This window comes from Arachis ipaensis, chromosome B5 (genome assembly GCF_059453495.1).
Source record: "Arachis ipaensis isolate K30076 ecotype BB chromosome B5, ASM5945349v1, whole genome shotgun sequence".
Lineage (NCBI taxonomy): Eukaryota > Viridiplantae > Streptophyta > Magnoliopsida > Fabales > Fabaceae > Arachis > Arachis ipaensis.
Window position 1 is genome coordinate 19915719 of NC_142440.1, and position 21349 is coordinate 19937067.

Consider the following 21349-nt stretch of genomic DNA (forward strand, 5'->3'; position numbering starts at 1 on the left):
AACCCTCAACAAAATGTGGTTGTACCTTTAAGCCGGTCTCAGGCTATAAGTGTACAATGGATTCAGAATTGTCAGGAATTCCATAATCGAGATACTCTGTATCGATGAAACCCTTAGTGGGGACATCGAGGACCTCCTCGAAATCAGTATCTTTATTTCTGTGGTAGAGCCAGGGGATACCCCAGGGGTAGGGGTAGAAAAATCTCAATCAAAATAAAAAGCCTCAGGCAGACGTAAACAAGGGGGCAACGCCTTCCGTTCATTCCCGAATTGTCTTTTCTTCTGATGGAGAGACGTGCCCGAAGGGGATTCCATCTCCTGCAAAGATGGAGAAAGGCAAGGCAATAGCTCATTCCTCGGGGGTCGACAAAGGCAAGGAAGTTGATTTGGATGAAGAATACTTTGAGGAAGGGGATGACGAAATGGTTGGAATAATTTCAATTATTCCAACTGAATATCTGGGGAAATATGAAGGTAACCCAGAGGAAGATTATGACATGAAAGCCGAAGAAGCTTTCTCCTTCATCCGATATGAGGATGAACCGAGTTTCTAAGGCCTAATGAAAAGCAGAAATTCCATCTCCGCCCACTCCATATCACTGCTATTTTAAGTGGAATTAAAGTAAATAAGGTTCTGATCGATGGAGGAGCAGCAATAAGTCTCTTGCCAGAAAGAATGCTAATGAAGGTGGAAAAGCATCCTGATGATCTGGTCCCTACTAACATTGCGGTGACAGACTTTAGTGGTACTTCGATGCCAGCAAAATGACTTGTTACTTTGGGAGTAAAGGTTGGATCATCCGAACGAAATACTGTGTTCGTGGTGGTACCGTCAAAAGCAAGTTATAATGCTTTGTTGGGGTGAGATTGGATCCATGGTATTGGAGCGGTACCTTCGACTGTGCATCAAAGCATCCTTCTTTGGACAGAAGATGGCAAACCTGAGATTGTTAAGGCAGATTTAAATCTTAATGTCGAGCAACTGCATGTCGATTTCAGGATGTATAATCTAAAATTAAAGCCTTTGACTGTTGACAGGACGCTGAACTCTTACAATTGCGAAGGTTATTACTTGTCCTCGGAAGGTCTGACGGTGAAGTTACGTTACCCACAATTGAATGTGAGTCCGACTGGCTGGGATTGTCTCTCTTAAGGGTTACTGGAGGCTTGCTCGATGGACCAGGGTCAGGATGTTTCAGACTACCTGGTAACTTTATATAATTATTTAAGTAATTCTCTTTCTGTAGAAAATAAAAGTGGTTCCTCTGATGAAGTGAAATCATTTAGGAATGCAAGTCTTTTAAGTAGTGGTAGTAACTCGATGCCTTCTATCGAGTTTTGTCATGGTTTTAGTTTTCTTCTTCATGTAATGCAAGTGATGTTTTAAGACAAACTGCTAATTTAATAGCAGAGGCAAATTGTGTTGAAAATCAAGTTGATATTAATCTAGTAAATAATCCAGTATATTCTATTTTCTGAGGAATCTGTTGATTTCTCTTTCAATTGCATCTATGATTTAGAATTGTTGGGTTTCGAAAAATATTCAGTGAAAAATGATAATTATTTCCAAGGATTTGAATCTCAAGATCCCTTAGAAGAAATTAATTTAGGGACTCCTGATGATGTTCGAATTACATATATTTGTAAAGATCATGTTGATCCATTTCGAACTGAACTTTTTCATCTTTTACATGAATTTAAAGATTGTTTTGCTTGGGATTATCATGAGATGCCTGGTCTCGATCGTTCTCTTGTAGAACATCGATTAGCATTGAAACTAAATGCTCGACTTGTGAAGCAAACCCCTCGTCGTTTTGCTCCAGAAATTAATCAAAAGATTAAGAAAGAAATAGAGCGGTTAATTAAAGTGAGGTTCATTTGAACTGCATGCTATGTCGAATGGGTTTCGAATGTTGTGCCTGTAATGAAGAAAAATGGAAAGCTAAGAGTATGCCTTGATTTTTGATATTTGAACAATGCAACCCCAAAGGATGAGTATTTTATGCCAATTGCAGATATGATGATTGATTTTGTAGCAGGAAATAAAATTTTAAGTTTTATGGACGATTATTCAGGATATAGCCAAATCTTTATTGCAGAAGATGACATGTCTAAAATTGCTTTTCATTGCCCAGGGGCATTAGGCACTTATGAATGGGTGGTCATGCCTTTTGGTTTGAAAAATGCTGGTGCAACTTATCAGCGAGCAATGAATGCTATATTCCATGAGTTTATTGGGAAATTTATGGAGGTATATATCGATGACGTGATGGTCAAATCAATTTCGATGAATCAACATATTGATCACTTAAGAAAAGCCTTTGTCACCATGAGGAAAAAGGTATTAAAGATGAATCCTTTAAAATGTGCTTTTGGTGTGTCGGCTGGAAACTTCCTAGGTTTTGTTGTTCATAAAAAAGGAATTTCAATCGATAAAAATAAGGTCGATGCAATATTAGCGTTGTCTGCGCCTAAATCGAAAAAAGAAGTACAGTCCTTCCTAGGAAAGGTGAATTACCTTAGAAGGTTCATTTCGAATCTTTCTGACAAACTCGAGTGTTTGCACCTTTAGTGAAACTAAAGAATGACTCACAGTTCGAATGGACAAATGAACACCAATTAGCATTCGATTCAATTAAGGCTTATTTATCTAAGGCTCCGATTATGGTGAACATTCATCCACATGAGCCCTTAAAATTATACATTGCAGCATCTATGAACACTATTGGGTGTATGTTAGCCCAAGATGATGAGAATGGGAATGAGCGGGCAGTTTATTACCTTAGTCGAGTGCTAACTGATATCGAGACAAGGTATTTCCCGATAGAAAAATTGTGTTTATCTTTGTACTATGCTTGTATGAAGTTAAAGTGTTATGTGGTTGCCAAATCGGTAAAAGTTGTAGCACAAACTGATCTCATCAAATATATGTTAAGTTTCCCGATGTTACGAGGTCGTTTAGGAAAATGGATGCTCGCATTGACGGAGTTTGATTTACAATATGTCCCTGCTAGGGCTGTAAAAGGCCAGGTCATTGCAGATTTTCTTGTTGATAATTCGAACAATCTGAATGACCAGGGGGCACACGTAATCGACATAGAAGTCGATTATTGGAAGTTGTATTTTGATGGATCGAAGCATAAAGATGGTGCAGGGGTTGGAATTTTTATTATCTCACCAGAAGGGATTCCATCAGAATTTTTGTTTGAGTTAAAATATCCCTGCTCGAATAATGTGGCAGAGTATGAAGCTTTAATTCCGTGTCTCGAAATATTAATCAGTAAAAGGGCTTTGGAAGTCCAAATACTTGGGGATTCTCAGTTAATTTTAAAGCAGTTATCGAAGAAATTTAAATGCAATAATGAAAAGTTGCAGAAATATTTAGCAACAGCTTGGGAGTTGTTAAATTCTTTTCGAAAAGTTTCTTTGGTTCACATCCCAAGGGTTCATAATGAAATTGCTAATGAGTTAGCCTAAATTGCTCTGAGATATAGAATCGGTCCAGAAACTTTAAGAAAGTTAGCTAGTATCCATCAAATTTTAGTCCCTGCGAATGAAAGGGAAGTTTTGTGTATAGATGAATGGGAAGATAATGATTGGAGAAAGCCTGTTGCTGAGTATTTAAAGAATCCTAGCATTCCAGCAGATAGAAAGATAAAATTACAAGCAATAAATTTTGTCTTAATGGCTGATGAGTTGTATAAGAAAGGAATCGATGGAAGTTTGTCAAGATGTTTAGGCCAAGATTATCAAAATATTGCTTTGGGTGAAGTCCATAAAGGGATATGTGGTGCCCATCAGGCTGGGAAGAAGATGAAATGGGTGTTATATCGCACTCATGTGTATTGGCCAACTATGATCAAAGATTGTATTGAATATGCAAAGGCATGTCAGGAGTGTCAAAAGCATGGTTCGATACAACAGATCCCAGCATCTGAGTTGCCATTCGATTATAAAACCATGGCTATTTAGAGGTTGGGCTTTGGATCTAATTGGTTTGATTCACCCTCCTTCATCGAAACATCATAAATTTATTTTGGTTGCAATTGATTATTTCACAAAGTGGGTTGAAGCAGTTCCTCTAATAGAAGTTGGTCAAAATGAAATAATTGACTTTATTGAGGAACATATAATCCATAGATTTGGGATTCCTCAAACATTAAGTACTGATCAAGGGACTATGTTTACTGGTCAGCGAATTAAAAATTTCGCAGCTTCGAGAAGTATCAATATGGTTACCTCAACCCCTTACTATGCATAGGCTAATGGGCAAGTTGAAGCAGCGAATAAAATTTTGATAAGTTTGATTAAGAAACAAATCGGAAATAGACCTTGAACTTGGCATGAAACGTTGAGTCAGGTACTATGAGCTTATCGAAATTCACCAAGAGGATCGACAGGTACATCGCCTTATAAATTGGTGTATGGTAGGGCTGGAAGTGAGTCAAGCCAGCTCATGAGCCAGCTCGAGCTCGACTCGTTAACAGCTCGATAAGCTAAGCTCGTGAGCTGGTGAGCCAAGCTTGAGCCTGAAATTGAGCTCATAAATTAAATGAGCCGAGCTTGAGCTTGGATAAGCTCAGCTCATTAGCTCGTGAGCTGGCTCGATTATATATATATATATATATATATATATATATATATAACAATCTTAATTATTTAATATTTATATTTATTTTTTACATATAATTTTAATATAGGACATAAATAAAAAAATTATAATTTATTGATAGATAAACAATATATAAAATTGATCTTTTCAAATATTTTTAAAAATATGAGTTATAATTTATTGATATAAAATTATAAATTATATATTTATGTTTCTCTTATTTGAGCCGGCTCATGAGCTCAAGCCAGCTCGTGAGCTTTTGGTGAGCTGAGCTTGAGCTTAAGAAATAAGCTCGATAGTTAATGAGTCGAGCCGTGAGCCAAGCTCAATTTTCATGAGCCGAGCTTGAGCTTGGTCTAGCTCGGCTCAGCTCGGCTCACTTCCAGCCCTAGTGTATGGTCATGATGCTATGCTTCCATTGGAAATTAATCTGAATACTTTGAGAGTGTCAAAGCAGAACGATTTGCCAGTTGATGATTACTGGAATGCAATGTTTGATGAGTTGAATGAATTGGATTCAGAACGAATATTGGCGCTTGAGAATATGATTCGACAAAAAGAGAGTGTTGCTCGAAATTATAATCGTCGAATAAGAGAAAAGTGCTTCAGTATAGACGAGTTGGTTTTGAAAGTTATTTTACCAATGGAAAAGAAACCGAGATTTCTTAGCGAATGATCCCACAATTGGGAAGGTCTCTTCCAAGTGATAGGATTATATTCAGGAAATACATACCAAATCAAAGATATTGAATCGGAAAATGTAATCAACTCGATTAATGGTAAGTATTTAAAGCAATATCATTGTTTGGTGAATCAAAATTAAAATGCATAAGCCAGAGAGGGCCAACTATACTGATCAAATAATTATTTCGAAGACAATTTACAAATTGACCAAGCTCTTTGAAGATATGTCCTAGAAGAAGCTTGGCCAAATTAAGATTATTTACTTCATGAAGTAGAGCAGCCAGAGGAAGAAAAATCTGACATCTGGACACTTCGGGAGTAGAAAATGATTGCATTTAGCCAATAAAATAGAAAGGCTACATGCTCATCGTCTGTAACAGCAGTGCCCTCCTTACCCATATGATGAGCAACAAAGTTACTATAAGAGCTGGTGGAGCTGGTGGTGCCACCACGGGGCCTTTGTCTTTGTCTAAGGCAGCAGCTTGAGATGAAGAAGCAGCCATTGTAGAGCAAAAAGAAGTCAAGATTGGAGAATAAAGGTTGTGTAAGAAAAATAGATGCAAGAGAAGTCGAGAGATTAAAGGTTCGAGAAAGTCTAACAAAGACGGAAGTGTCGAATTTAAAGGAAGTTTTACTGTAGCCGTTATCGTAGAAGGAGTTTAAAGAGAAAAGAGGTAACTTTGCGAAGAAGGCGAAGTGGTGGAGATAGAAAGCGCAAGTCACGAGAAACGTGTCGAACGGGTCAGTATTAATGAAAGTTAAATGGTAATTATTACTGATTCAAGAGATTATTTGAATTAGGATTAAGTGTTTTACTTTCCAAGAAGTGGTTTCGAAAGAAAACACATTAATCTTAGGGGCAATTTGTTAGTCGAAAAATATTTTCGACTAGGATGAGCTAATTCGAGATATTGAGGAGATGTTAGGGTGAGAACAAAGGTCGAAAAGGGCGCACGTGCAAGCATTAATCGAAAGTTACTTAACACGGACTCGATTCGAATACCTTACTGAATCGAACTAGCATAGTCGAACATGTGCTTGGGTAAGAAATCGAATAGGTGCTAGAGTAGAGGATCGAACAGTTACATAGATAAAGAAGTTGAAGGCTTTCACCACGTGAGGAATTGATGGGTAACGTTTTATTAGTAAAAAAGCAGGAACGGTTACTAGGGAGTGCGCATACAAGACAGCACCATGTAATTAATAATTAGTTACAGATGTAGACTATAAATATTAGAAAGTTTTAAGAAATAATGGTTGGAACTTTGCTTCAGAAATTACTCACGCACACTCACATCCCCAAAGACTTTCTGAGTCTGCTTCGAGTCAATTATCTGTAGGGTTCCTTCCACATGTCTTTATCTTTTCAATTTATCTTTCTGTAAACTTTACTTTTTAAGCAAATTTATGTTTCAAATAATGATTTAACTTTCGAATGCAATTTAAATTCTAGCATCTTTAATTTTCTTGCTAAAAGTCCTTTGACCCAATCTAAGACACCTTTATTGCTTTCTTTAAATTTCAATGCAAACCTTTTCCGATTTCAGTTAATTTACTTTTTGAATTTATTGTCTTTAACTTCTTTTATCCTTTTACAAATTTTTATTAACTTGTTATTTCAATACCTGTCTAATCGAAGACACTTTGATGCACTTATAGAAAATTGGTACCTGGAAAAGAGGAGTTGGTTTCGCTCCCAGACCATTAGAATCGAACCACCATCGATTTGCTAAAAATCGACAAAACACTAACATATCATATATAGTTTCGAATGATGAGCACTCAGTTAACGGGAGTTGGAGGGTGTGGTGGTTTGTGTCCACGATGGTTGCCTTCTTACGACGACGCCTCGTAAGAAGAAAAAATTGTCATAAAAACTACTCAACGAAAGAGTAATTGATAAACAAATGATATTTTCTTCAAGTATATATGGTCTTTTATAATGGTAAAATAAAAATAGAAGGAATAAAAGTTTGTATTTTTATATTTAGAATAGAATTTGATATATTTATCCTAATAAAATTAAATAATTAATTAATTATAATTCATGTATTTAAATAAATAAAATAAATTGAATAAAAGTATTTTTAAAAATTAATCAAATCAATTAGTCGATACAAATAACTAGTATAATTGATTTTATTTGATTTATTAAATTTAAAAAAATAAATTAAGAAATAGTTGATTGAATTAATTAATTGATATAATTAATTTATTATAATTAATTGAATTTAATGAATTAAAAAAACAAATAAAAAACATAAGAGAATATCTTTTAACTAAATTAATCTGTATTTATTGTATTTAATTAAAATAAGTAACAAATCCTCTATGTTATTATATACTTTATAAATTAATAAATTAAAATAATTGATATAATAAATTATAATAAATTGATTAATATAAATTATAATAAATTGTGTGATATTTAAATATTAAATTAAATTAATTAATTAATATAATTAATTTATTATAATGAATTATATTTAAAGAATTAAAAAAATAAATTAAAAAATATAAATATGTCACGTTATCTTTATCATTAGGTCTAGAAATTCAATTGTTATATAATAGAACAGATAGAATAGATAAATACAAAAAAAAAACACTCGATACGAGAGTGTCATCCTACTTCGCAATCAAATCTTATTCTCAAATCAAATTATCTTTGTAATCTGTTCATTTTTTCTGAATTCCGCCAACCCACACTATCGACTGTGTCGAGCTTCAGCGGCAGAAATCCATCAACCAGCAAAACCCTAATCTGCCCCCGATTTCTCAGGTTTGTGTATCCTTTCACTTTTAATTTTTCAATTTCTCTTCTTTTTTTTCCCGCCAATCTATTTTCGCAGTTATAAATATCCGAGTATTGTATAAATTCCGTAAACACTTCTTTCTTTTCCTCTGAGTGTGCGGACACATACAGAAGCCTGCATGCATATATCGATTTTCTTCATTGTTTTCTAATAGATTCGTTTTTCTAGAGCTTTTGACAAACGATGGCGTCAAGATTTTGGACCCAGGTTTGTTTCGAATTTCAGTGCCTCGTTGGTTTAATTTGTAATTTCATGGGATTGAAGAACACTCCGTTTCTTATGTTATTTTTTTTTATAATACTAGGGTGCGAGCGATTCTGAGGAAGAAAGCAGTGACTTTGATGAGGTTGAAGAGACGACGGCTGGTGAAGTCGGTCCCGCTGCCAATACGAGGTATTTGACAACTGAGGTGAGTGACAGTGATGACTCGGATAGCCAGAGGCGGGTTGTCCGGTCGGCAAAGGATAAGCGATTCGAGGAGATGGCTTCTACCGTTGATCAGATGAAGAATGCCATGAAGATCAATGATTGGGTGAGCTTGCAGGAGAGCTTTGATAAGATCAACAAGCAGCTTGAGAAGGTCATGCGTGTTACCGAGTCTGAGAAGGTCCCCAGTCTCTACATCAAGGCCCTGGTGATGTTGGAAGACTTTTTGGCTCAGGCTTTAGCCAATAAGGATGCCAAAAAGAAGATGAGTAGTAGCAATGCTAAGGCTTTGAACTCGATGAAGCAGAAGTTGAAGAAGAACAATAAGCAATATGAGGAACTGATTAACAAATGCAGGGAGAGCCCTGAGAGTGAGGAGGAGAAAGAAGAGGAGGAATCTGAGGAAGAGTATGAGAGTGATGGTGAGATTATCGAGCCGGATCAGCTTAAGGGAAGAGATGACCTGAAATCAGATTCTGAAGTCTCTCACTATGAAGATGAAAAGGTCGATGCTGGTGAGGGACCCTGGGACCAAAAACTTAGCAAGAGAGACAGACTTATGGATAGGCAATTCATGAAAGACCCTAGTGAGATCACTTGGGACACCGTCAACAAGAAATTCAAGGAGGTTGTGGCAGCAAGGGGCAGGAAGGGAACTGGAAGGTTTGAGCAGGTTGAGCAGCTTACTTTCCTTACAAAAGTTGCTAAAACACCTGCACAGAAGTTGGAGATCCTTTTTAGTGTGGTATCTGCCCAGTTTGATGTTAACCCTGGCCTAAGTGGGCACATGCCCATTAATGTTTGGAAAAAATGTGTGCATAACTTGCTGGTCATTCTTGACATTTTAGTGCAATACCCTAACATAGTTGTTGATGATGCCGTGGAGCCAGATGAGAATGAAACACAGAAGGGCCCTGACCATAATGGACCAATTCGCATTTGGGGAAACTTGGTCGCTTTCTTGGAAAGAATAGATGCCGAGTTTTTCAAGAGTTTGCAGTGCATAGATCCACATACTCGTGAGTATGTTGAGAGACTCAGGGATGAGCCAATATTTCTTGTTCTTGCTCAGAATGTCCAGGAATACCTTGAAAGGGTTGGAGATTTCAAAGCTGCTTCTAAGGTGGCCTTGAGGAGGGTTGAACTCGTTTACTACAAACCACAGGAGGTTTATGTTGCAATGAAAAAATTGGCCGAGCTGGCTGAAGATGGGGATAATGAAGGGGCTGGTGAGGAGAAAGGGTTTGAGGATACAAGAATTCCCACCCCATTTATTGCTACTCCTGAGCTTGTGCCCCGCAAACCTACCTTCCCTGAGAACAGCAGGACTCTAATGGACATATTGGTTACCCTGATATACAAGTATGGTGATGAGCGCACTAAAGCACGGGCAATGCTTTGTGACATATACCACCATGCTCTTCTTGACGAGTTCTCAATATCCCGTGATCTGCTGCTCATGAGCCACTTGCAAGACAGCGTTCAGCATATGGACATATCAACACAGATACTGTTTAACAGGGCTATGGCACAGTTGGGTCTATGTGCTTTTCGGCTTGGGTTGATTTCCGAAGCACATGGCTGTTTATCTGAACTTTATTCTGGTGGAAGGGTGAAGGAGTTGCTTGCACAAGGTGTGTCACAGAGTCGTTATCATGAAAAGACCCCAGAACAGGTCCCAATCTACCCCCTCTTTATTTTCTGCAGATGGCTTATTTAGTTTTCTTTTTTTTTTTTTTTTTTTTTTTTTTTTTTTTTTTTTGGTGTTAAAAATAGAGCTCTGTAGTTCCTTATTCAGAAGCAGAACTGATTATTTTCAGCTGCAAAATATTATGTTCCATTTTTTTATTGAACTATTATTTTGCACTGCATAATGTGTTTGCATAAGTCTGCCAAAACTTCACATGGGAAACAAATATTTGTTCAAGCCCACTCCCCAAAATAAATGTGCAAGTTGTTTTGTGAGGAATAATTCTTAGTTATTTATTTAAAAGTAGAACTGCTTAATTTTTAAACTACTTCAATGAGTGCTTTTCATTTTTGCTTGACACTTCGACATTGTTGTCTATGCATGATTTGCTTGCGTTATATCTTTCAAAAACTCATATTTGCAAATTGTTGTAGGTTTTTTTCCTAATTTCCCGAGGCATCATTTATTTATTTATTTGTAGAACTTCGATAGTTATACTTGACATCATACCCTATTTCCCCCTTTTCCAGGAAAGGTTGGAAAGAAGGCGTCAGATGCCATATCATATGCACATAAATCTTGAGCTCCTGGAGGCAGTGCATCTTACAACCGCTATGCTTCTTGAAGTTCCCAATATGGCAGCCAATGTTCATGATGCAAAGCGCAAAGTCATTAGTAAGAACTTCCGCCGCTTACTTGAGGTGAGTGACAAGCAAACGTTTACTGGTCCACCTGAAAATGTCAGAGACCATGTTATGGCTGCCACAAGGGCTCTTACCAAAGGAGACTTCAACAAGGCTTATGACATCATTGTGTCTCTTGACGTTTGGAAGTTTGTTAGAAACAGAGATACTGTACTTGCAATGCTGAAAGATAAGATCAAGGAGGAGGCATTGAGGACATATCTCTTTACGTTCTCATCATCTTATGATTCTTTGAGCCTTGATCAACTCACAAAAATTTTTGATCTCTCTGTTGCTCATACTCATAGCATTGTTAGTAGGATGATGATCAATGAAGAGCTTCATGCAAGCTGGGACCAGCCAACTGGCTGCATTATTTTCCAGGATGTGGAGCACTCTAGGTTGCAGGCATTGGCATTCCAGTTAACAGAGAAGTTATCCATCCTTGCCGAGAGTAATGAAAGAGCAATGGAGGCAACGATAGGTGGTGGTGGATTGGATCTTCCTATGAGGCGTAGGGATGGCCAGGATTATGCTGCTGCTGCTGCTGGTGGAAACAACACTGGGAGTGGCAGGTGGCAGGACTTGGGTTCTCAGACAAGACAAGGTGGTGGGCGATATGGTAGTGGAGGTGGAAGGCCATTGGCTTTAGGCCAAGCAGGTGGGGTTGGATATTCAAGGGACCGAGCAGGACGTGGATCTGGTCGGTATCAAGATTCTGCATATGGAGGTTCAGGCAGGACTCAAGGTGGTTCCTCATTGAGGGGACCGCATGGTGATGTATCATCGCGCATGGTTAGCCTCAAGGGTGTGCGTGCTTAAATCTATAATCTGTTATTACCAAGGTTCTGAGAATCGGATGGATCATCAAACCATTCTAATTATTGGTTTATTAGTCCAATTGGTGGTTCAACCAAAAAATTGTTTTAGAATAAAATAATAAATAAATTATAAATAAACACTTAATAAAACGTATCTTTCAAAATTTAAAACACTACATAAGATATCATCAACTAAATCTATATATGATCTTATCAAAAATACAAACTCAAAACTTTGAATGGTTTTGAATAATTATTATTCCTACTACGGTCAAACACAATATTCTCATAAAATCCTTAAGATCGAAAAACTATAACACTACTACTCTTTTGGTTGGTTTTAGAAAACAAAACTTTAATCCTCTCAATACAGTAATTCCACATCAGATTCAAAGCAAGTAAAACCAAAAAATTCTAAACGTATATTCTAAGAAACGATGAATAAACCAAACGTGAGAGCGGTTTTCACATAAACTAAAAGAAAGTTGCAGAGTTACATAACATAAAGCTGTCAAAATTATTATAACTAACTACATACATCAACTAAGCTAAGAAGTAAGAAGTTTAACCCTTTAGTCTCCCAAAACAATCAATTAAATATAATTTACAGTTCAATAAAATCCTGTTTAAATTACAATTATTTACAAATGTTGAGTAATAATAACATGAAAAGGTATCTACTAACTAGTGAAGTTGAACAGAGAAGGCATGGTAGTAGTATCACTGTAAATGTTTTAGCACATCCAGTGGCCACAAAATCTAACTGGAATATGATGAGTAATTATATAATTTAATAGCATGAGAAGAAGATGGCCACAAAAAACATAATTTCAACTTCAAATAGTAGAACTCCCCAAAAGAGTTGTTACTAACAAATTTGGTACCAATTTTATGTACCGATTCATCGCCAAATCCCAATTTTTCCTCAGTCCCAATTCAATCCCTTTCCAACTCACATACCCACAAACCAAAGGTTCCAAAAGTTTCATCTTTTTCATCCAATCCTTCAATGCCCTAAGCTCTAAGCGCTAACCTCATTTTTCCCTCTTCTTTTGTTGCAGAAATTCAGTGGTTTTCATCTGTTCCCTGCAACCAGCAACCAGCAACCAGCAATTACAAATTGCAAAACAACAACAAACATTAGTACATTATAAAACATTCCAAAACAGAGCCATCAGTAAATTTGAACAAAAATTTCAAAGTCATCAGCAACTAGCAATTACAAAACAGAGCCATCAGTAAATTTTTAAAAAAAAAATTCACAGCCATCAGCAATCAGCAATTACAACACACTAAAACAGAGCCATCAGTAAATTTGAACTAAAATTTCACAACAACCATCAATTACAACACACTAAAATAGAGCCATCAGTAAATTTGAACAAAAATTTCAGTCATCAGCAACCAGCAAACACAAACCATTACAAGAAAATTAGAACAAAAATTTCAGAACTTAAAATGAAGAAGGCCGAGCATTCAGAAATTAAAAGGAAGAAGCGGAGGCGAAGAAGTGAAAGCAGGGCCACTAACCTTCAACGGAGACACGGACGGTAACCGGCGAGACGATGGCAAGTGGCGACCCGACGGCGAGCTGCTCCAAGCCACGAACAGAGAAGCCAGGGAAGATGGGGACGACGTGCCGAGTTACCTGGGTTCCGGACAGGGGGAAGAGGAAGAAGCGGCGGCACTAAGAACCTGGGAACGGCGGCGGCAAGGAAGAAGCTAGGATTTTGCTTTGCTTCAGAGAGGGCCAGGGGGTGCACCAATGATTGGGGGAAGACGGGGGAGAGGTCACGAATCTCTAGTTTTTCTTTTTTTTTTTAAAAAAAAAACGGCGTCGTTTTATTAGAACCGGCCGGTTCAGCAACTTTCATATGGTTATTACATATTGTTAGGCTACAGATAGTATTTATTTTGAAGTATTGTTGGGGACGACATTGTTTATCTTTGAAGATTTTGACATTTGTGCTCAGTTTTGATAATTCTACTAATGCGGTATTATATTCAAGATTCTGAAAATCGGATCGATTATCGAACTATTCTAGTGACTGGTTTATTGGTTTATTGGTCCAACTAGTTTAACTGTGGTTCAACTAGAATAACCGTTTTATAATAAAATAATAAATAAAATATAAATAAACACACTAAGATTAACAAAAATGAACTATATTTAACTAAGATTAACAAAATCAGCACAATAATTAACATGCTTTAACAAAAATTAACAGTTTTCAAATCAATTTTAACAAGTTCAGCACAATGATTAACAGGAAAAAAAAGGCACTATAAGCACTGCCATCTCTCCAATTGCTTAATAACCTCCTTTCCTTTCCAACAGCTTCAAAGTAATCTCTAGCTCATCCTACAATAAGTTATATCAATTAGAAATGATCAAATCACATTCATTTTGTATGCAAAAACAGTTTTAACATGGAAAGCTTCATTGCAAGAATTCAAGTCGGTGTGCAGGTCCTCGAACAGCAAATCAATACAAGCATTCAAGAAAAAGAAAGACAACACATCAACAACACAACAAAGAATCGAAGAAACATTTAAAACACAGTAACAACACAACACCTATAGAAACATTTAAAACAAAGCAACAAAGAAAGAAATATCTAAGAATTACCATTGCTGAGAACAGTAACTTGAACGTGTATGCTCAAAGAATCAAAGGCTAAGCTTCCCTGGGAAAGTGAAGAACACCCAAACGAAGGAAACTTCAATCACAGCTTAAACCAAAATTCACAATCCCTTTCAATTGAAGCCACAAGCAACTTGAGAACTAAAGCAAGGTTAACAAGGTTAAGCAGTGAACTAAATCGGCGTAATTTTACCAAAGATTAACTGAACTAAATCAATTAATTATTTAATGATTCAATCCAAAACAAGAAAACCGTATAATATAGCACAGGAGGAGCAGAGCTAATTAATGATTTAAATTTCAATCTGAGTAGCATTAATAGAATCCCAAAAAAATTAATATTCTAGCAGAATCTCAAAAAAAAATCATTGAATCAATGTTCTGAGCAAAGATAAAAAAACCGAGAACGAATTTTTTTAAAAAAAATGAAGCCATTGCCTTCGTGAGCTCGAGGAAGACGCACCAATTGTTGAATGAGGAAGAAGCGCGGAGCCACAGACGACCGGACGAAGACACGGTGGTGTTTGAGCGCAACGGACGGCGGCACTGAGTGAGTTCCTTGCGGCGGTGGGGGAGTAAACTTGGGTTTGTGTTTTGGGGGTGGGGGGCTGTATACCTGTATCTGACTGAGGAGGATGAGAAGTGGGGAACCTGCGGTGCGCTGCTCGAGGGGAAGGAGAACGGGTTTCTTTTTTCTTTAAAGAAAGCGCATAACGGCGAGCAGAGAGCATATGAAGACAACGGCTAGCACGACGGCAACATGACGGACGCTCGAGGAGTAAGCTACGTGCCTGCGATTGGTGAGTTTGAGAGCGAACAGGGGTTGGAGAGGGTTGCGGCGGAAGCTCGACGGACGGCGGCAATGGCTCACTCCTTGCGGCAGCAGTGGAACTTAGAACCCTAATTTTTGAACTTTGAAGCTTTGCTTTTCTGATTTTGAATGAGTCACGAAGGGGGGGTGTTGGGGGAAGGAGGTGGGTGACACGTTGCGCGTTGGATTGTTTTTTTTTATTTTTTCAAAAATCGAAACGACGTCATTTATAAGAACCGGTCGGTTCTTTGTCGATTCAACAGTTTTCAAGCAATTTTTGATTTAACGGTTTTAAGCACTGGCCGGACCGTTTTCATCACCAATTTTTGGTTCGACCGATTAGTCCAATCTAATATTTAGAACCAGGATTATAACATTCAGTCTGTGTCATTTTTTTTAGGGTAAAAAACAAAAATAAGCCAATGGAGAAAATAATTTACGTGAATAACCCAAAACGAAAATTGCTTCATGAATCCACCAATGCACGTTTATATGTAGTTCGAATCAGCTTGGTTCGAACTCCATTTCTACATAATTCGAATCAGCTTGGTTCGAATTACACACGCACACACATAATTCGAACCAGCTTGATTCGAATTACACACACAATAATTCATGGTATAATTCGAATTATGCTGTTAAAAAATTAATAATTTATTAAAAAAAATTATTAAAAAATTTAATAATTTAAAAATTAAAAAATATATATTTTATTTCATACGTTAAAAAAAAGCTAACAAAATATTTAATTATGAGACTTCTTTAAAATATTAATGAGCTATCAATTCGAATTCCATACAATACTTTTCTGTCCATTTTTAATAGTTCATGAATATTTTTTAATAAATTTTTTTAATAAATTTTTTTAAATTATACTACAAAAAATATTTTATCCTATGCAAAACAATTTAAAAAAATGGCTTAAAAAATGTTAGGAGTACTATAAAAATTTGTAATGTTATAATAACTTAGGTAAATACATGCATGTACTCAAATTTTAAATAAAATACTTTACATAGTCAATAATAATTTAGAAATGAAAGAAAATATTTTATTCCATACAAAATAATTAAAAAATATATTTTATTCTATACAAAATAATTTTAAAAAATGGCTTAAAAGATGTTATGAGTACTATAAAAGTTTGTAATATTCTAGTGATTTAGGTAAATACATGATAAAAATATTTTTTCTTTAATTTCTAAATTATTAGTGACTATGTGGAGTATTTCTTTAATGTCTTAAGTCATTAGGACATTATAAATTTTTATAGTACTTCTAACATCTTTTAAGCCATTTTTTAAATTATTTTGCATAGAATAAAATATTTTTTTATGGTATAATTTAAATAAATTTATTAAAAAATATTCATGATAATTTTTTAATAAAATTATTTAAATTATATGGTGAGATATTACATGATTCGAATTACGCATATGGAAGTTCGAATTACTCTGATTCAAATTATATGGTGAGCAATTCGAATTCTATACAATACTCTTCTTCCCATTCTTGATAGCTCATGAATATTTTTATCATGTATTTACCTGAATCACTAGAATATTACAAACTTTTATAGTACTCATAACATCTTTTAAGCCATTTTTTAAAATTATTTTGTATAGAATAAAATTTATTTTTTAATTATTTTGTATGAAATAAAATATTTTCTTTTATTTCTAAATTATTATTGACTATGTAGAATATTTTATTTAAAATTTGAGTACATGCATGTATTTACCTAAGTTATTATAACATTACAAATTTTTATAGTACTCCTAACATTTTTTAAGCCATTTTTTTTAAATTGTTTTGCATAGGATAAAATATTTTTTGTAGTATAATTTAAAAAAATTTATTAAAAAAATTTATTAAAAAATATTCATGAACTATTAAAAATGGACAGAAAAGTATTGTATGGAATTCGAATTGATAGCTCATTAATATTTTAAAGAAGTCTCGTAATTAAATATTTTGTTAGCTTTTTTTAACGTATGAAATAAAAATATATATTTTTTAATTTTTAAATTATTAATTTTTTAATAAATTTTTTTAATAAATTATTAATTTTTTAACAGCATAATTCGAATTATACCATGAATTACTGTGTGTAATTCGAACCAAGCTGGTTCGAATTAGTGTGTGCGTGTGTTTCTGTGTAATTCGAACCAAGCTGGTTCGAATTATGTAGAAATGGAGTTCGAACCAAACTGGTTCGAACTACATATAAACTGCGTTGGTAGATTCATAAAGCAGTTTTCGTTTTGGCTTATTCACGTAAATTATTTTCTCCCTTGGCTTATTTCTGTTTTTTGCCCTTTTTTTTTACCTCGTATTTTACATAAAGTTACAATCTGCAAAGGGGAATCCATTTCTTTATTTGATAGTTGTTCTTAACTTTTGGATTTGTATTGTGAGGTCGGTATTTTGGTAATTTGTTGTGTGTGATATTAATGAACTTAAGATCTTGCATGCTTTAACGAATGGTCAATTATCTCGGGTTGATTGACAAATCAACGTTTTTTTAAAATAATAATAAGGATAATGTTATAAGGGGAGTTAATTTTTATTTTGATTTCTTAGATTGATGAGTTGCACTAACTTAGTCTCTGACTTTTTAATTGTTACAACTTGACCTCATAGATTAAAAAAAGTGAACTAATGTAATCTCTTGTGTATTTTTTGTTAAGCCTTATCACGATGGACATATTAAAACGACGCCATACTCCTTTTAGCATTAAAGAAGACATTAAACAACGTCATTTGAGGGTTTGAACAATTAGTATTGTTCAAAAGGGAGAGTGTAATATTTTAGTATTGTTCAAATCCTTAAACGACTAAAATGTAGCAATTAAAAAGTCAGAAACTAAATCAGTGCAACCCCCAACCTCATGAATCAAAATAGAGCTTAACTCTTTATAGTGAAGATTTTCTTATTAATTTAGTAAAATATTTTTATTCTTTATTTAATTGTACTTTTCACTATATAAATTTTTAAATATAAACTCTATAAAATCAGTTATAGGAGATGCCGAGACGCGAGGTATACTTATTTCGATATACTTGCATTTTATTTAGTTTGATTCTATATTTTAGTACATTTGTCTCAGTCGTGCCCGTGTTATAACTTCTAAGATGACACGTAAAGGTTAATGTACGTACGTACATGTTTGTATGGGTTTGTAAACTTTAACTTTTACTTAGAAGCGAGTTATGGAGACAATTCTGTCCAACCTAAAGTGTGAGTTTTAACATTAGCCTCACTTGAACCAAGCTAATGGTTAGCATGTACTTTCTGATACAGGTTATTGCCTATGAAGCAGGTCTTTTGTCTACTTCAATTTTGACCATCCAGAGATATGATACATGAGCATGTTAAAAACTTGAGAAAAGGACAAATAGGTTTCTGACCTTTTGCCACACAGACATTTAGGTTCCTGAGGATTAGAAAATACATTTACGTTCCTGAGCTTCTCAAAACCAAGACATTTATATCCTTATGTTCAACTGAGCTTGTGAGACCTAACAGAGATATTTGACATGGACTCTGTTCTGCTGATGTGGCCGTTATGGTGTGCCACGTGGATGTGCAAAATGGTTAAGGGACAAAATAGTCTCCCACGCCAAAAACGACGTCGTTCAAAATGTAACCTTAATCCTATAAAAGGGTGAACGAAAATGGGGTCTTTGAAACTGTTCATGGCCGGTGATGATGTATCCTCGAGTTCAAGGAGAAGTGGAGGAGGAGGAGGAAGACAAGAACTGTCCACAACGAGCTCGAGTCCGTTTGTGTTGCATGCTAGAGATGAGAAAGATGGCGGCATCTCCCCTAAGTACTTTTGTGGAGTTTATGCAATCATGTTCATGTCGAAGACTAACAAGAACCCTAACAGAGTCTTCTTTGAGTGCCTATTCTATAAGTTAAGTAAAGAAATTTATTGGTTGTGCACAATTCTTCACCTGGAATATTATATGATTTTCGAACTGTGTGGTACACTGTGTAGGTAAGAGAACCGTATTGCAAGATTTTTGTCTAGCTTCATGAATACAATGCGAGACTCGGGAGCTCTAATACAAGGATCATAGGAGAGAAGAATATAGAAAATGTTGAAGAGCATCATAGGACACATGAGCTAGAAAATAGAATCAATAGTTTGGAGAAGAGGAATGTTACTTTAGAGATGAAAAAAAATAATAATTAGATGGTGCATTTATGTTGTTATAGTTGCTTTGTGTGTTGTTATAAAGTGTAGTAATTGAATAGTGTCTGAAATGAAAAAATGGCAATACAGAGTAGGTTTTTTTTCCTAATATGTGCTGTAATGATTAATGCCATTTAAGATATTCATAGTCCCTGGATTTTGTAGTGTCTGTGGAAAATGCAATGAAATTTCTGATAATAATAGACTCTCAATTGTTTAGGAACTAAAATTAAAGTTGTCAAATTTAAAGGATAAGATCTATAACTCTAAAAGAACAAACAAGTTTGCCAACAATGTATATGGCTAAATCACATGGTACCATTTAACAAGTTTACTTTGACTAAAATGAACCAACACAAAACAAGTACCATAAAAGAATAGTTCTCAAGTTTTCCATAAACCATTATAAAAAAACACATTAAACCTAAACAAACACAAAGACACAATTCTTCACTTTGCATTATTGGATGATGGATTGGGAATAAATTTCAACAACCTTGTTGTAGCAAGAGTTGCTACTGCCAATGTCTCGTTAGATGCTGATGCACTTGTTGTTTATGGTGGAATGAGTCTGTGCTGCAGGCTGAGAGTTGGATAGGAGTAGACCTTGGCCAAGTAGAGCAGGAAGCCTGAAGACTTTCTGCTTTGGCCTGGACTTGGAAGGATTCAACTGAGCTCTTTTTAGGGACACGGATGGAGCTTTGGCAGGAGGCCTAAATAGAGTGTGCAAAGTAGGGGCCCCTGGTGTATATGGAGTTAGTATTGGTCTTGGTGGTGCTACTACAAGTGTAGTCCTTGTTGTTGTTGGACCTAGTACAGGGTTCAGGTGACTTGGGGCCACCATATTCTGGACCTGCTTTATATTTGTCAAAACAAATATACTTAGCTCACAGACATAAGTCATGCATCAATATGTTACATATTCAAAAAACAAATTGAAAAAAAAAAGTCTTCATTACAGTGGAAACTTCTTGCTTGGAAGTTGGATTGTCAACCTGGCTACTATGAGTATCTTGACCCTACAAGATGCATACAATCATATTTATAATGTCATGAGTGCCTTGATTGTTATATATATAGATAATGTCCTACAAGTGAATTTTCAACTTACATCTAATGGGGGAGCTGACTGTGATAGTGGAAGTACCACCAGAGATTGAGAAGTGTTAGCATCCTTTTTCTTCGCCTACTTTGTCTTCGGCTTCCAATCAGGGTTGGATGGGGCTCCTTTGCATATTTTGTAGTTGTGGCCTTTTTCACCACACTTGTTGCAAGTTACACTAAATGACTTCTTCAGTTTGTCACCTTGCATGAATGGCTCAGCTAGATCTTTTTGACTTCTTCAGTTTGTCACCTTCGGACGTTCGATTGGTCTCTTGATAATGGGTGGATCTGGCTTTGTCAATTCAGACCTTGGCCAGTACTCTTCGCTTGGCATAAGTTTAATGCAATGCACATAAGTCCTATGAATTGACTCCATACATAGCCAGGGATGCACATAATCTTGTGGCGAATCATGTCTCTTTTTAATGGAAGCAATTGCATGGTAGCAAGGCATCCTTAAAACAACAATGGAATGATAAATTCAAAGCACATTAAGATAAAAATAAAGTAATAGTAATAAACATTTAATTGTAGAAATATTAGTATATAAATACCAGTCAACTGCCATATGTTGCGTGACCAGCTATGGTTGATGAGATCTATGTCCACCCTCATTGCTTTGCGACTCACCTCAAACCTCTTCCTATCATTGTCACCAGTCCATTCTGCCGTCCATTTGGTGCTAATCTTGATAAGTATTTCCATCCTCTTTTGCTGAACTGGTGCAAACCTACCAGAATAGTTATCTAGCAGTCGCCTATGATTCACCATTCTCCTCATCAGATAACACTTAATCTCCTCACACATTATGAGAATGGGCTTGCTTCTGTAGTTTACGATCTTTGCATTAAAGACC

The 21349-nt window shown here is 35.6% G+C and overlaps 2 protein-coding genes and 1 long non-coding RNA gene across 3 annotated transcripts; 2 read left to right on the forward strand and 1 right to left on the reverse strand.

Moving 5' to 3' along the window:
- The first annotated feature begins 676 nt into the window (after nucleotides 1-676).
- Nucleotides 677-3972, forward strand: LOC148563536 (uncharacterized). The gene is made up of 5 exons (XM_088486845.1): nucleotides 677-746; nucleotides 930-1085; nucleotides 2076-2341; nucleotides 2866-3242; nucleotides 3495-3972. Exons 1-5 carry the CDS (start codon nucleotides 677-679, stop codon nucleotides 3970-3972), a joined length of 1347 nt encoding a protein of 448 aa, XP_088342971.1.
- Nucleotides 3973-7908: 3936 nt separating this feature from the next.
- LOC107643239 (eukaryotic translation initiation factor 3 subunit C-like) lies at nucleotides 7909-11896 on the forward strand. Its single transcript, XM_088486578.1, has 4 exons — nucleotides 7909-8078; nucleotides 8281-8319; nucleotides 8417-10213; nucleotides 10759-11896. Exons 2-4 carry the CDS (start codon nucleotides 8296-8298, stop codon nucleotides 11731-11733), a joined length of 2796 nt encoding a protein of 931 aa, XP_088342704.1. The 5' UTR covers nucleotides 7909-8078; nucleotides 8281-8295; the 3' UTR covers nucleotides 11734-11896.
- Nucleotides 11897-12286: 390 nt separating this feature from the next.
- Nucleotides 12287-15366, reverse strand: LOC148563537 (uncharacterized). Its single transcript, XR_015883254.1, has 3 exons — nucleotides 14362-15366; nucleotides 13263-14094; nucleotides 12287-12818 (listed from the first exon to the last, which is right to left on the reverse strand). It is a non-coding gene; the product is annotated as an uncharacterized LOC148563537 (long non-coding RNA).
- Nucleotides 15367-21349: the final 5983 nt, after the last annotated feature.

Coding starts and splice junctions, on each gene's coding strand:
- LOC148563536 (XM_088486845.1), top strand. CDS start 677: ATGCTAATGAAGGTGGAAAAGCATCCTGATGATCTGGTCCCTACTAAC. Junction 747..929: donor TGCGGTGACAGACTTTAGTG/GTACTTCGATGC, acceptor TTCTTTGGACAG/AAGATGGCAAACCTGAGATT. Junction 2,342..2,865: donor TTGTCACCATGAGGAAAAAG/GTATTAAAGATG, acceptor GCTTGTATGAAG/TTAAAGTGTTATGTGGTTGC.
- LOC107643239 (XM_088486578.1), top strand. CDS start 8,296: ATGGCGTCAAGATTTTGGACCCAG. Junction 8,320..8,416: donor CGTCAAGATTTTGGACCCAG/GTTTGTTTCGAA, acceptor TTATAATACTAG/GGTGCGAGCGATTCTGAGGA. Junction 10,214..10,758: donor ATGAAAAGACCCCAGAACAG/GTCCCAATCTAC, acceptor CCCCTTTTCCAG/GAAAGGTTGGAAAGAAGGCG.